The following is a 16,419-nucleotide window of genomic DNA, read 5'->3' as shown; positions in this document are numbered from 1 at the left end:
GAACAATTTGAAATTCTCTTAATAATTGAAAAGGAGGGAAAACTTCCAGGAAAGGGAATATCTTGGTGGAACTGGAAAAGAATGGTAATACAACAGCACTGTAGGGATTTAGGCAGATGGCAGATTGCATAATTAAGTTTAAAGTTAATTAAACAGTCATTCAAAGAAGAGAGACAATGCAAACCTACATTTACATGCACGGGCTCAGCCAAAATGCAAATTCTATGCAAATGTCCTGAACTGAGTGGATGCTGTCTTGAAATCCAGCTGTCAGAAGTAGCTCCCAGGCCCCCCAGCCTCACTAATTGACCCATTATGATAGGCCACCAGGGTCCAGCCACAGCATAAATCTAAATGTAACTTTCCACCATGAAGACAAATCAAAATAAAATGAGAAGACATCCTGTCCACACAGCTCTAAAACGAGTTCAGCAGTAATTCAAAGGACTGGAAAAGCCCAACTGGTTACCAGCAACTCTCTACAACCCAACACAGCTCTGCCTGAGCCAGCCAGCAGGATGTCTATGGGCATGGCTGTGTTTGTGCACCAGCACCCTGTGAGCCATGGGTGCAGCCATCCAGGAACCAACCCAGAGAGCTCTCTCACCTGCCTCTTTGGAGAAGGTGATTCTCCAAACAGCTCTGGCAGAAAGTCTGCCAAAATCTGCACAGAAGAGCTGAACGTCCAACAAAAAATGAACAAAGGGAATTCTTACAACATGGGGAACAAGCTGGCCACAGACAGGCAGCCTATCCCCCAGCCAGTGATTCCAGGTGGGGAAACACAGGATGTCATGGTTTGTCAGGGAGTTCTTAGGGCCATGAGCTGTCTTTGGAAGTGATTGTGCCACTGCAGCCAATCATAAAAGATTCAGATATCCAACATTCTTAAAAGGAAATACTGAGGAAGAAACACTCTGACTTAGGAATGAAGGTAGCAAAAAAGTGGCACGTCCATGGATATTAAGGAAAGTGAGGAGTAGAGACAGATGCTCATTTCCAGACTCATGAAAACAAGGTAGGAAGGACACATATGGTGGAAGGCACATGTTGCCACTGCTCTTTTGCTTTAAGCTGCACATACTTATTAAAAACTCTTGTGCTGCATGTCCCCAGACTTCAATATGGAACTAGGGAAAATGTTCATGCTGACTTTGGCTTTCAGAAAGGGCCTGGGCTTTGAAAAACTAAAATGAAGAAAAACGCATAATGGATTCTTTCTGCTGCTGAAAACAATGCTGTGGAAAGTGCTCCTGATGGCCAAGATCATGTGCTCACAACACCATGCTTCCGCTTCCAAAACACTTCCAAGCATCCTCATGCTTGCAGGCTTTTGACTTCAGTAACTCTGACAGTAATTGCAGTTTTATTCAATTCCTCAGCAGGGTTTGTGTTGTAGGAGTACTACAGGAGTGCAGGAGCCAAGGATACCATTCCAGGCTCTGAACGAATGGCTGGTGACGAAACCCATTTAGTAGCAATAGACTAAAAGTTTATCAAAATAGTTCCTGTGCTCCAGCTGCGTGCAGCAGCACAGTGGTGTTGTCAGGGAGGGGGAACATCTCTTCTGGTTTTCAGGACTCTCTGTGAACCTGCTCCACCCTGCTCCTGACCTCCTCACTACCTACTCCGCCTGATGACTGCACTCCTCCAGGCTTCCACTCCTGCCTTGGGATGTGGGTCAGGGCTGCTTCCACCCCCCTCATCCTTCCATCTTCCCTAAACATACTCCAAAATGCCTTTTGCTCTTTGTTTTATCCAGCACCTATGCTGTGAAAAGGCTTCTTCAAGACTTCAAGGAAAACACTTTAAAAACATAATATTGTGGAAGTTCTGGCTTTGATTTTTCTGGGCTTCAGTAGTTTGAGAGAAGCAAGTTGCTCAAAGATCAGAAGCAGCTAAGAGGCTTTGAAAAGCAAAATACCTGACAGGAGGTGCTAACATACTAAAAGACATTAACAGCTGAAGAAATCAAATAACTGCCTTCAGATTCCTACATATCCTGAGGTAACCCAAGGTGCTGCTGAATGTGTTCTGCTGATGAACCATTCCCCATACTATCCATTCAGCACAGTAAGTACATAAATCACAATCCCTAGCAGTGGGGGAAAATGCCTAAAAACATACAAACTGAACAAAACCACATTTTGGCCGCTGGCTTTTATTTGCAGAGAGCCTGGAATATTCTCCAAGGCAGGACATGCCCCATACATACATCTGTGGGCTGCAGCTGCTAGTGTTGACATTTTCCTTCAGCACCCTGGGATTTTTTTTTCCTTTTTTTTTGTCACAGAAGACATTATTTTATGCAATAGATCACAACATTTTGTTTTCCACCCTGCCCCAGCCAAGTCTCAATTCTCTGTAGCTTGGCTTTCCCCACAAGAGGGAGTTCGGGACATGCAGCTCACAGCATTTCATGGTGCCAGTGAGCAGGGGATTGGCCAGGGAGGGCAAGAGATGGGCAACAGCATTTGGGACAGGAGAGGTAGGAGCAGAGCTGGAGAGGAAGGCAGCAGAGAAAGTCCACAGCAGCCACAGGCTAGAGAGGAAGCACAAGAGCCACTGAATTCAGCTGCAAAGAACCTGGCAAATCTACCTGGATATCCATGGTAAAGGAGACACTTGGACAGTACCTGAATAACAGGCCAGACCTGACTGGGGTGCATGGCCTGACTGACTTCATGGATAGCAGAGCACAGAGGGCTTTTGCAAATTAATTCCTGTTCGAATGACAGCATTTTTCAAGGGTGGAAATTGTTATCAGGGCTTCTAAACATGCTGGTGACAGTCCACATACCACAAGCCTTGGTAAAACTGTTCCAATGGTCATTCACCCTCACTGCTAAATTGTGCTGTATTTCAAGCCTGGATTTGTTTAGTCTCAAATGCATTATATCATAATCTGCTCAACTGAGTAGCCTATTATTGAACATCTGTTCCCCATGTAGGCAATTTACTGCAAACTCCCCTCCCCCAAGCATCTCTGTGATAACTAAAGCAGGGTTCCTCCAATCACTCACGCACGATCCCAGCGTTTCATCTTCCCTATGGCTGTCCTCTGAGAATTCATCAATTCATCACCATCCACCTCAAACTGAGGGCATCACCACAGGATACAACACTCCAGAAGCTGCTACTGCCGTGCCAAAGTCACACAGAGTCCATACTCCATCTTCCAATTCCCATGCTCATCCATTACCCTTTTGGCCACATTTCACAGGAGGAAGACGTTCAGCTGATTAATCCATCAAGAGCTCAGAACTTTTTTCCAAGCTGTTGCTTCCCACACCAGGTTCCTCGCACTGCTATCATGGCTCTGTGCTGGCAATCCAATAAATGGATTTTGTTTTGCCTGCTCCCAGTCCACCAAGTGATCCAGATGGCTGCCAGTAACTACCCCCATTATTCAAAACTCTGCAAGTCATCAAAAAACCCCTTTTCAATCCTACTTATATATTTTCTTCCTGATGACTGACAGACATATTAAACAGCACAGGGTCAGGACATGACACTGCAAGAACCAGACACACCTGTTGGTAACAATTCTAAATTTACTGCAGCATTTAATTAGTTAGACTAAACAGGTTTTAAACTATTGCACATGTGCTGTGATTTAATTAAGTTCACACACTAACATCCATATTCACACCTTTGGCATCAAAACCCTAATCTCATAAGAAACTGACACTGAAGAGCTCAACAAGACCTTTATTAAAATAAAATGATGACAAGTCACACAAAAGAAAATATTTAAAATTAATTAAAAATCAATTCAATTCTTCTATGAGCCTATTATTTCCCTAGGACCAACACCACACTGACAGGCATAGTTACCTGCACTACATAATGGGGGCTAGTGAGTAGAAAAAATAAGTTAAAATAGCAGGTTAACAGCAAGAAGTATTTCCACTGAGGAACATTTTCACCTAAGCACTAGTAGGTGAAGGAAGCTCCTTCATTCACAGGGGTGAGAGCTTTGCTGCCAAATGCAAGGTCCTGCTGCAGCATGGTGTGCTCAGAGCTCTGGTAAATGGCATGGAAGACAGTTATTAGATCACATATAAAAAACACAGTCCCTGCAAGGGCAAGATCTCATCTCCCCAAGAGAGGATACATCAGATATTAACTCACATACTATAGCTGATGTTTGCCAAAAACATTAGTTGCACAAGATTCAGGAATGCAACATTTTTTTCTATCAAAAGCAAGAGAAATTTATGTCTGCGATGACGTTGCTAAACCATTAGAGAAAGGAGCATTCTACTTTTCATGTATTTTTCATATTTTTCATTTCTCAGATGGGGCCATACAGTAAATCCAGTTTTCCCTTCTCTCCTGTATCTTATTACTATGATTAACGTCATCTAAGGAACGTTACATTGAACCTGGCAAGATTAGCTACATTTTAAAGATTTCCACAGCAACCAACATTCTCCATTTACTGAGCTGATTCCATGGCCTTCAGTAGATTGCTGGCTCATGTTTACTGGTGCCAGATAGAGAGATAACAGCATTCTTGAGAACTGAACTTCACCACACAAGAATTGGACCACTAAAAAGTATCATTATCCCAGATTAGCATTACAAGAAAGGAAAAGCAGAAGCTGTGGTTCTTCCTCCAAAGTCCCTCCAGAGAAACAAAGGCAAACACACAATTACACTGCAGCCTACCATGGGAAGACAAAATACCTGAGATTTTGCCATCTTATTAAGGCTGATATTCTTGAGCAGCTGTGCCCATCAAATACATAGGAAAGCCAGTCCAGGATATTTCCTTTACCTATCCTGAACCTTTTAAATGCCAGGACTGCAGCCACAAGCACAACACCACCATCCAACAGCAACAATTGTTTTTAAAGCTCTGATGCTAAACACCAGCCTGCTTGCCAGCACCACTCCTCCCTGGAAGCTGCCCAAGTTGGTTAAGTACCACAGGCTGGGCAAATAAGTGCCAAGTGTCAGACAGAAGATAAATCATAAAGGGCTGTGGAAATCTTCCACTGTTTCATGTTGTTACCCAGGAATTGTCTGCTTCTACTGAGGGGGCATGTTGACCCTAACAGATTGGCAAGATACCTCCATCACATCATAAACCTATGAAGTTTTTAGTGAGAGGAGCCTCAGGAGGATACCTAGGGAAGCTGACAGTGTTCTTCCCCAGGAAGCTGTCTGCAGATACAGACTGAGACAGTAAATCTGAACCTATTTCACAGCAATCAGCCTTGACCAGCATCCTGCTCCACCCAAGTTTCAACATCAACAAAGCCACCTGATTCCCAGGTACTCCAGCTCCCAAGATCCTCTGAAATCAAGCATGGCTGGGAGATGGTATCCCACATTTGGAGCACAGTCCTTTCCTGAAGATGTCTGGTTTCTAGGCTTTCCGGCAGACCTGGGAATGTGCTATCAAACATCAATTCTCCCTCAAAAAACGGGCTAGCAAGTGGATGTCCTCAAAATGCAACTGAAATCTTGCTGTTCCAAATAAAACACAGCACTTGTTCTAAACTTCTTATTGACAAAGCAAAGCATCACAAATATTGAAGTTCCACATAGCAGCCATGCAAATCTCAACTCCCAGCATGTGACAGACAGATGCTGCAGAAGGAATCAGCACTTCTGTCCTCAAGAAAAACGAGGTTTTAAGCCCTTTTATAACAACAATTTCAGTCAGCCTGAAAGAAGATTTTGATTACTAACTATGGATTGAAATGGAAAAACCTTAAGAGCCTTTGATCAAAGACAGAAAACAACCCAAGGGACTTGATAATTTTCTGTTAAGAAAGTTTAAACCAAATTTTAGCACCCCAAGAATCTAGAGCATTGGAAATTTGAGGGAAAATACCAGGAGGAAAACTGTATTAGATTAAAAACTTAAAGCATCACAATTTAAAGTGATATTTTAGGATTATTTTCTGGTTTACTGGCTTTTGTTTGGGAAGAAACCTGAGAGCAGGAGGTTTTACAGCGATTCTCCTTGCAGAGGTTAAAACTGCACAGAAGGGAGCAACTGTGGGATTCCTCTATTTGCAGCTTTGCTTTCCCAAATCCAGGAGTGCTGATGCCACAGAGGGAATCCAACCTGCAGTCTCCTGACTATGTCATGCAAACCTTCACCCCAATAGACATTATGAATTCAAAAAGCATGGCTATTAGCTGATTTAAACGAACACAGAGTAATAGCAGCCAAAATTCAGTCAAAACAGGGTTTTTCCACTCTCTCTCTCGCCCCACGTTGGGCGCCAATATTTTGTCCTGGTTTAGGGCAAATTTGTTAAAGAATCTGCAAAAGAGGGCCCCTCCAGAAAGCAAAACCCACACGGCCCCTCCCCGCAACCGGTTTGGGAAAAAATTCCTTGGAGAGAGGTGGAAAGAAAGAACCTGTTTATTTCAGGCACAGCACCCCCCCAGCACACAAAATGAACAATACCAGCTGACACCGCTCTGAGAAAGATGACAAATCAGAAAGTCTCTTTCGGGGGTGGTTGCTCTGTTCTCAGTCCCTGCGGCGCTGGGGCAGCTGCTGCAGGCCAAAACGGTGCAAACCTTCGGTGTTCCCGGGTCCCAGTCCGGAGCAGGTTCGAGATGGTCACAGGAACAGGAGAGGAGAAACAGTCCAGGAAGGAATGTGGACTGTTTAGCTAGAACTAGCTAATAAGCAGAAGCAAGAGCAGAAAAGGGAGCAAGCAAAGCAGCAAGCTGAAAGCAAGAGGCCAAAACAGCCCTATGTACTGCTCGTACTGTGTCCCTGATAAGAGAAACCCAAACAAAACTTCCACTCTTCAGAGCTGGTCTTGAAGGCACAGAACAGATGAATGGGGATACAAGCATCATAACGTCACCCCAGGACACACAGGGACAACAAAGTTCTGTTCACACTCAGCTCTCTCAACTGCAAAGCCTCCAAGAGTTAGGAAAAGCAGTTTCATTATGGAACTCCAGACAGGAACCTATCAGCAGAACTGAGCTCCAGGGCTCAGAGATACCTGCCTGGGGCTCCATAAATCACTGCCACTGAAAGGACACTCTCAGGGAGCAACCCTTGCTGCCTGCAGCCTGCCCCAGGGCACCCAAAGGGTTTTCACTGATCACATATCTGCCTTCACTATTAGCTCTGTCATTGCCAGCCATGGCTAAGCCTGAGCTGAAGAGCTGTTAAGAAGAGGACAATGAAATGAAATGGTATAAAGAGAGATGCTTGCCTTTGAGATTAGCTCAAAGAGCCTTTTGGAAAGCCTACAACAGTCTGAAGAGAGCTAATTTGCGAGGAAATGTCACTCCTGAAAAGATGATACGCCTTGCTCTCATGGCAGAAGCAATTCTTGCCATCACAGCTTCACAAGGCTTGATTTAAACTGATCAAACCAGACACCTGCCTATGCAAAATAATATGACTTATATCAGCATCAAGAGAGAAATACAAGCTTTGAAGTGAGCAAATATAATCTGATACTGTGATGTGTGAGTTCTTATACCTAAGCACTTGCCTACTGCAAAATCTTCATTTCACTTAAACAACAGTCCTAAAATACACTCAGACTGAACAGCAGAAAAGACATTTCTCTGAAACAAGTGACATATTTATTTTTTCCCATTTCTTTCCCCCCCAAGAAACTGTTTTCACATCCCTGCAAGCTTTCTGGAGGGTAACCAGCTGCAGCTACACAGGAGCGTGGCTGGGAAGGCATGCAGGGGGAAGAAGAGGAAAGGTGTCACTGCTGAGCAAATAACTTTCCAATAATCTTTCCCACAGTGTGAGTTTTCCACCTGGGAAGTCAAACACAAGGGTCAACATTTTCTGCTTTAGGTGTTTACACTAAACAAACATCCAGTTTTTAAAGGGGTTGTGCAACCCCACTTCCAACCAAAGCAGGAGGTCACTGGGGGTGTTTGCTTTTGAAAGCCAGGCTATTTTTACTTTATCCATGTGGGCACCTGCAATTTTCCTGGATATAAACTCTGTGCCTTTGAGACTCTTCATCTGTCATCTGCTCTTCCTACGCTTTAAAAGCTGAAGGAAATGAAGTCTATTATGACAGGCTAGCACAACAAATAGTGTTACAATGAACCATGTCAAAAAAAATCCCTTCCAAAAATCAAGCTCATCAACAAATTTTACCATAATCTGCATCAAATCTCTATCTGTGATCAGTCTTGCAAGCACTCATGGAAGTTTACCAACTTTAGCACATTATGTATTGCCACATCTCAAAAATAACCCAGAAAAAGCGTATTACCTCCCCCTCTTGAGACTTAGGGCTTAGTTTTTAAGACTGATTTAGCTAAACAGTTATATAATTTTCAATTTAAGAGTTGTGATAGGCCTCAGGCTGATCTTACCCAGCTGAGAAATCCATCTCTCTTGTACTTGTTACAGAGAATTTAACATGGTGACATTTATGTGTTCCTTCAGTAGTAGTGCATAAGATCAGGCTACCAAAGTATTTCAGCATAAATAACATGCAGAGAAAGTTTTAAACCATTACACTGAGAAATGAAATTTAAAGTGTCTGGTTTTGGTTCCTTGTTCATGCTGTGTTCTGAAGTTCTTTTAATAAAAATTTTACTTATGCCCCTAAGTAGGCTTTTTGCCTTAAACATCACATTTAAGAGGCACATTCACTTCAGTACTGCAAAATGTGGCCTCTTTGTTACTAACAGCAAAATTTCCTGGAATCAACACTTTCTATCAGGAACTGGCTATTATACAGACATCTTAGCCCCTGAGTATTGGATTTACCTGGACCAAAAGCAAACCAGCACTCCAGATTCAAAGAACCAATGCAAAGAAAAGCATGATTGTGCCCTGAGTCAGCTCAGATCCAGTGGTCTTATTAATTTGGACTCTACACCACAGAAATTGGGCTCTTCTAGACCTGAGCTGATTCTGGAAGCAGCACAGCCACAGTCACAGAGTTCAGGCCAGGGAATTAGGTCCTGCCAGCACTGAGTTGGCTCCACATGAAGGCATTTGCACATGCCACATGGCTTACTTGTAAACCAGGACAAAGCCACCCACAGGTAACCAAGGGCTGACTAACTTGGACAGAGCAGGACTGGCTCCTGTTAACTCATTCATGACTAACACACTGCATTCAATTCCACAGTAATTGTAGCAAATGGACCAAACAATTCATCAGAGTGAACTCACCTTGGGCTCGACCTGGAGACAAGTGACTGTTTTTTCTGGCATTCACTGCCAGCACATCCTCACCAAACTGTTCAGTCAACAAGTGTCCAGCTGCTGCATCAGTGTTGGCAGGATATCTGCCTCGTTTCTTGTGTTTCTTCCTCCACAGGTCCTCCTCCTCCCTCTCATCAGAACCAGAAGATTTCTGCAGAGCCCCTCGGTGTCTCAGGCTGTTTGATGCTCTCCCACCAAGGCTGTCACTCACATTTGACAGGCCAGATGCAGCTCCACGCTGATACACATAATAGTCTTCCTCCACCTCCAAGTCTCCCCCTGGACTAACAATGGCATTTCTTTTAAGAGAACATCTGTTCAGACCACTTTGGGGTTTATCGTTCTCAAACCCAGGCAGGGGCTGCTCCAGGTGAGATGTTCTGACTGGTGAATAGCTGTGCATGTTTATCCCATTCCTGACTGGATTATCCTTCACCAGGCCTCTCCTCAGAGGCAGGTCCAGATCCAGGCTGGGGTCATTGGAGAAGCCTTCCTCCAGCTGCATCTTCTGTGCAATGTGGTTCAGGTAGGACTGGAAGCGGCCGCTGTGGTGCTTTTGCACCAGCCTGGCGTAGGCGCTCTTCCGGGAGGCAGCAGCAGCCCTGCTCAGTCCCTCCTTGGCACCCTGGGCAGGAGCTGCACTTCTCACGTGCCCCAGCTGATCCATAGCACAGGGAAAGGCCCGAACTTCTGAGAGTTATAAACAGATACAGAGGAAAAAAGGTTTATTTTCGTGAAACAAAGAGTCAAATAATTGATTACACCAAATGACACAAAAGTATAACGTTTTTGCTGAAAAGGAATTCTGGGTTTATAAATTATTCCAGTGTGGGGAAGGGTTTTCACAATGTACTCAACATCTGCCCTGCACCAACCCCCTGTCCATAACCTGTGAGTGACCACAGCCCATAAGCTGTACCTGCTCACACACCACATAAATACACAGGATTCCTTTAATCTGCTCTTCCTTGCCTTTGAAAAAGCCAGGAAAATTAAAGCAGCAACTGACAGACTGAAGCATCAGTTTAGAGGTTATCAGAAACAAAATCTTGTCATGTCCAGCCTGGGGTCCTCAAAAATAACTGCATCCTTACTGAAGCTCTTCACTGCTGCTGTCAAAAGCAAACACTGCCTGTCACCTCCCTCCCACAGTGACTGACACTTCTCCACAGCACAGGACAGTTCCTTCAAACACCAGGACTACCCATTTCAGCTTGTCTTTTCAGCCATGAACTCCCTCTTAGTGCAATATTAGTAAAACAATAATTGTCTTGCAAGAGCTCCTAATTCTTGCAGACTGAGACACACTGCCTGCAGCTCCATCCAGCACCACTTTCTGTAGATGGTGTCACATCTCCACCTTTGCTGCACAAGTGTGAAACTTAAATAGATCAAGCGTTTTCCAATCCTTTTCCAGGTGCTTTAGCTTTTAAGCTTTTGAAGCAAAACAACCCACTAAATTATGCTCAGCTACTTGGAGGTAAATTACAGGTATACACAGGACATAGCAATGATTTTTGCTGTATGTAAAATCAAAGAAGAATGTAGGAATTTCTCAATAATGGGGCCCAGTGCAACTGCTGGCTTATGCATGTTTTCATAAAAATGCCTCTTTTCATTTCAGGACAAGTTTGAAGGTGAACAGCTGAATTTCACCCCAGCTGGTACATGAAGAATTTCAGGGCTCACTGTCATCTCTGCTATCCCAGAAACATGGGGCACTGGACTCTAAGTTTAAATAAAGGATACTGCCCCCCATTACACCTCTTCCTTCCTTTCTCTAAGCACAGGGATGTTGGCAGGATGGAATACAGAGATCAGCAAAAGTGAAATTTATATTCACTTCCATACTCCCACCACGCTTGGAATTGTTCTTTGCCCTTCTCAGCCCTCTTCTCCCTTTCACTGTTGTTGCACAGAGGATGAGCACCCAGGCATTCTCCTCCATGCCCACCCTGCCTGGGAATGGGGCATTGCCCAGCAGGGCCAGCTCCTCCTTGGCATGCCCACTGCAGCCCTTTGGGAGAAACAATGCACACTGCACCGGGATGTACTTTAACTGGGCACGGATGTGAGCAGGCTTCACAATGCAAAGCAAAAATTTAAAATCCCTGAACAAATAGGAAAAATTCTTTCTGTGGTTTGTGATTCTTTTTCCTAAGATTTTCCATTGGTGCTGGCCAATTGCTAAACTCTTCTAATAGACTGACCTGCCACCGAGCTGTTACCAAACACACAGGTAGGCCTACACCAGCTTGCTTCGGACGTCACCTTCTCCTGTTGCCAATGCAACAGAAGCAGATAACATTTATAAAAGCCAGTGAGACTACTCTTCAAACAATGGTTTGGTTCCAGGAGACAGGAATTTGTCATTTTCCAGTAAAGAACAAACATTGACAGCTTGCCTTCACTGTATTTTCTACAGTTTTAACCACGTGAGCAGCCAACAACTGCAGCACTGAAATACACAAGCCCTTGTACATTTCAGTTTCATTGTTGTCTTCTGCGGGCAGCCAGGAACTGAAATGCTCCCAAAGGCAGAGGTGGGTACAAGTACAGCAGAGGGAAGGCAAAGGTGGGTACAGGTACAGCAGAGATGGGTACAGGTATATCCGCCCTGCCTGGGCACGGAGATGAGGGCGAGTGAAAGGCCACGATGGACGCGCAGAGGGAGGACACGGACACTCTCAGGGCCGGGCCCGGCATGAAAGCCGCCCCTGTTATTGTCACCCGGCTGGCTCTGGGGATCGCCGCTGGCCTCCGTCACACCACCCCGGGGTGTCCAACTCCCCAGGCAATGCTCCAGCTCCAGCAGCACAGAACCCCCGGCACCCTCTCCCGCCGCCTCTCCCACCACGCGTCCCCGGTCCCTCGGGAGCGCGGCCCGGGCCCGGACCGGCCGGACGGGACAGCGAACCGCGGGGCCCGGCTGCGGCGGCGCTGCCACCGGGCTGACCGGGGGGTTGGGCGCCGCCGGGCCGGGCCCCGCTGTCCCCCCTCCCCTGCCCGGGGCCGGTCCCGGTCCCAGCCCCGCTGCCGCCCCCCGCCCCGCTCACCGGCACCGAGGCCGCTCCGCTCCGTTTGAATGTCCCAGCGCCCCGTCCGCTTCCGGGGCAGCGGCGCCTACGGGCCGCGGCAGGGCCCAGAAGGGCTCAGCGCGAAGCGCTCGCTCTGCGCCCGGCGCGACAGGGCGGGCGGGGGAGCCCCGCTGAGGGCTCGGGTATCCTAGCCCCGCTCCCGCTCTGAGAGAGATCCCCGGGGCAACGGGAGCCTCCGGCAGCCTTGGCTCCTCTCGGCCAGGCACAGCCCGTGAGGCGGGCGGCCCACCGCGGGCTGAGCTGGGGCATGGCGGGGCCGCGGGAGGTGCCGCCGCCCGGCCCGGAGTGTCCCCCACCTGCCGGGTTTGCACCACCGGGATCCCGGGGGGTTTGGCAGCCACCCGCTCCTAGCCGGGGCCAGCGGAGCCTCCTGGGGTTGGTCGCTCCAGCTTAAGGCCAAGGCTCCAGCTTCATCCAAATTTGTGCCCAGATCAGTGGAAAAAGCATAGATTAGCTGATCTGATATTGTAAAGATCTGAGTCTGGTGTTGTTCCCGAGGAAACTCAGCTTTGCAAGCACCTGTACCTCCAAAAGCCCATGGGGAAATCTCCTTCAGCACCTACATGGGCTCACCTGCACTGCAGAGAAGAGCAGGCTCCAGGATCCCCTTCCCTGAGCTCTTTGGGATCCCATTCATGAGCTCTTTGGGATCCCCTTCCCTGAACTCTCCGGCTCCCCTGGCACTGGAAGTTGGGCAGAGCCAAACCTGCTGATCCCCTGCTGCCCCACACCACAGCACCCAAGGAGTGACCGAGCCCTTGGTGCTGAGCAGCAGTCCTGACCTCCTCCAGGATAAGTCGGAGCCTGTGGATCAGAGGGTGTCATTAAAGCATGAGACCAGAGTCAAGCACTGGCACTTTTATTACCTCCTCTTTTTGTGACCACAGACCTCTCACAAGGCTTTATAGCAGAATCAGAGCCAGGCTCTGACTGACTGAGAATATGTAGTTTGCTCACCCTGGTGTTACCTGCAACTCAGGCTGTGTTTGCCAAAGAATTTCAACCAGAAGAAAATCTGGAGATCAATAAACTGTCCTCATGGCACCCCCAGTCCCATTTGAGCTGTCTACCTGGAGAATGCCCTCACTAGATGGAGGAAGGATCCAAAGGGACCTGAACTGGTGTCTCCAGGCAGGGCTCTGATGGAGAAAGGCTCTGTTTAGTCTTCATTTTGGCAGGAACATCTGAGCAGGCATCCATGCTGCTTCTTCACTCAGGGTGGGGAATACACCAGCCTCACAGTCCTTATTCTTCATCCTGCAGATCAGGGCACATTGCCTGGTGTCAGCCACCTCTAAAGGCCATGAGGCCACATCTGCTCAGGGTGCAGCATCACCTGTGGCTCCCAAACACCAATGGCCCCTCAGCATTCCCACAGCCAGCACTGCTGAGCCTCCATGAGGCCGGGGCAAGCCCAGAGCCCTCCAGCTCCAGCGCTCGGCTGGGTCGAGGGAGCTGCCCTGAGAAAGCACCAGGCTCTTGTGGGGACCAAGGGCAGCAAGCACAGACCTGCCTGACAAGGACAGTCACATCCTCCCCAGGGCCAGGATGCTACCAGCAAAGGCAGTGTCTCATTTGCAGGAACCATGCAGAGCCAGCAGCCTCTGCCCACGACCTGCTGGCACTGATGCCAGCTCATCAGCTGCCCCACCCTGGCAGCTCTGGCCACCTCAAGGAGGAGAGTGAGCACTCTGCTCTGCTCTGCCATGGCTGAGAGGCCCCACACTGGCCAAGAGGCAGCGAGCAGCCATCTTCTGTTTGAACAGAGCCACCAGTCACACAGCAGCTGCTCCCATGGGACACAAAGACAGAGCAGCGAGACCATTTCTGCTGGAGCTGGCCCCATGGGTAGCATGGCCACACAGGATCACCCTGTCAGGGGGAGGATGTGTGCTGCCCTTCTTCCCCCTGCTCTCCTGGCTGCTGATAAAGCAAGGAGGTTGGCACTGGGAGGGTGGGTGCTCTGAAGGCAGGGTGGTGGCACAGCCCCAGTGCTCAGGGCTGCCCCATGCCACCCATTCAGGCTGCCCTTGCTGCATGGAGGAGAGCAGGGATGGGGTGGGGGCACCCAGGACCTCCAGCCCCACTGTCCCCCTCCCTGACCAGCCAGGTGGGAGCAGCAGCTCCTCTCCATGTTGCTGAGTCACTCTGTGTCTCTGCTCCTCTTCACTCCAGTGGGGATGAAGCCGAGCTGGGAGTTTGGCCAGGCTGCCCCCTGCACCAGGTGGTGCCACCAGCAGCAGTAGCTTCAGCACGCCCTGGTCCTTCCACAGACAGGAGAGGAAGAGGGGAGGATTCTGTGCTTGGTGGTGCCACTGCCAGCACTGGGCCTGGGGCTTGCAGGGATATCAGGTGTGGTGAGAAGGATGTGGCTCCATGGCTGGATGCCTCTGTCACCCTCACCTCCTGCCTCCAGCTGCGCCCTGCTGCACAAGGGGCCACTGTCTCCAGGAGGTCAGCAGAGCATTGCTCAGCCGTGCTCTCCTGGTAGCAGCTAGGAATGTGGGAATCTTGTCTGCTCCATGGCACAGGGCCTGTGTCTGTGCCCTCTTTGGCTCTACCCCATCACTGACCCAGATGAATGGGAATTACAGCAGATCTGTGTCTCCCTCCTAGTGCCCCGTGGGCACACAGAGGATTCTGAGTGGCTGGGACCAGCTGCATGCCCATCCTTCACACACTTGGGAAGAGGTCACAGCAAGCTGGTGCCTTATGCAGGATCTCAAACACAATCCACCAGGGAAGGGCTGCACTGCTTCAGTCTCACCTTTGGCTCCATCTTCCATCCACACCATCCTCGTGGCTGCTGAACAGAAGGGAGCCATTGCCTCACTGCTGCTTCCCTGACCCCCTATGGCATCTCATGGGCTCTCCAAAAGGGAAAGGTCCCTGAGCAGATTTTTCCCCTGCACTCTCATTTCCTGGGGTCTTGTAGCAGCAGGCCCAGCCCGGTGCCCTGGCTTGCTTTCCCACAGCACAGGATTATCTCACCATCTTCCCCCAGGCAGTAACTGGGAGCTGCTTCCCGGCTGGGAGGCTGGAACGTGTTGTGGCACCTCGGCCGAGGTGAGAGCGGCGCTCGGCTGTGGCTGCTTGGCCGGGAGCTCCCCCGCTTACGGAGCCTTTGGCTGCTCTGCCCCGGTTCCAGCAGGGCCCGCCCGGCCCTCGTTTACATCAGCGTTAATCAGCAGTGACTGGCCAAGGGGCTGGAGCCACCCCGGGCTGACTCAACAGGGGAACCCTGCATGGGAGCAGAGCAGCTCCTCTGACGCTCCCAGGCGCTTCCTGCAGCCCACCCGGCTGAGCAGAGGCTGCACTTGGAAATGCCCCCTGCAAATCCAAATGTCGCCTCTCACAGTATTTTGGGGTGCAGAGGGTGCTCTGCCTCTGCCTCCCTGCTGTTGTCTGCAGGAGAAACCCACATGGCACAAGAATGTGCTCAAAGGCAAAGCAGGGCTGTGAGTTTTTTCTGGAGCCTCTGAGCGTCCTTGGAAATGTCTTGATTGCAGCAGAACCACCCAGCATGAAGCCTGAGTCTGTGTCCTTTTGACATCTCTCAGGCACTGGGAGTCATCTGGGCACTTGGCCGGGGGACATAAGCCATGCTCAGGGAGGATAAAGGGGAATGTGACAGATTTATTACCATAAATAAGCTAAAAACCATCTCTGTCCACAGTAGATACCATCTGCTGTGTCACAACACTTGTGGTCTTGTCCCACCCGTCCTTCAGCTTGTCCAGTCTTCTCCTGAGCCCTCCGTACCTCTGGTTGGGAAACATGCCACCCAGGATCAGGACTGATGGGTTCCCATTGCCTTCATTGCCTGGAGGAACATCTGCAACTCACCCCAGGCGGGGGGCAAGGTCTGCCTTGCCTTTGTTTGTCCAGTCCAGGAAGGGAGAACTAGACCCCAGCAAAGAGGGACAGGCAGAGCAGAAGCAGGTGAAGGAGGCAGTGGAGGAAGGAGGTGAGAAGCCAGGGTAGGAGCAGGGTTAGCGCCTTGCAACTTTAATATAGGTCACCTAGATTTGTCTTTTGGACATCTTTAAGTCTCTTCTGCTTGTTGTAATGGTCAAATCTCTTTTATAATATATCCCTCAGTTTTCGGTGTGGAGGGCCTTCCAGTGGCAGGAC

At 48.9% G+C, this 16,419-nt stretch overlaps 1 protein-coding gene across 1 annotated transcript in view; it reads right to left on the bottom strand.

The window, feature by feature from the left end:
• The window catches only part of DIS3L2 (DIS3 like 3'-5' exoribonuclease 2), a 180,493-nt gene extending 168,184 nt beyond the window's left edge, over positions 1 to 12,309 (bottom strand). Inside the window, exons 1-2 of the mRNA XM_063167119.1 lie at positions 12,244 to 12,309; positions 9,155 to 9,877 (exon numbers count right to left, since the gene is read on the bottom strand). Coding sequence (XP_063023189.1) covers positions 9,155 to 9,854 — 700 coding nt within the window. The 5' untranslated portion in view covers positions 9,855 to 9,877; positions 12,244 to 12,309. The remainder of the gene's footprint in view (positions 1 to 9,154; positions 9,878 to 12,243) is intronic.
• Positions 12,310 to 16,419: the final 4,110 nt, after the last annotated feature.

Source organism: Melospiza melodia, chromosome 12 (assembly GCF_035770615.1).
Source record: "Melospiza melodia melodia isolate bMelMel2 chromosome 12, bMelMel2.pri, whole genome shotgun sequence".
Taxonomy (NCBI): Eukaryota; Metazoa; Chordata; class Aves; order Passeriformes; family Passerellidae; genus Melospiza; species Melospiza melodia.
This window is presented reverse-complemented; position numbering and strand designations above follow the sequence as displayed.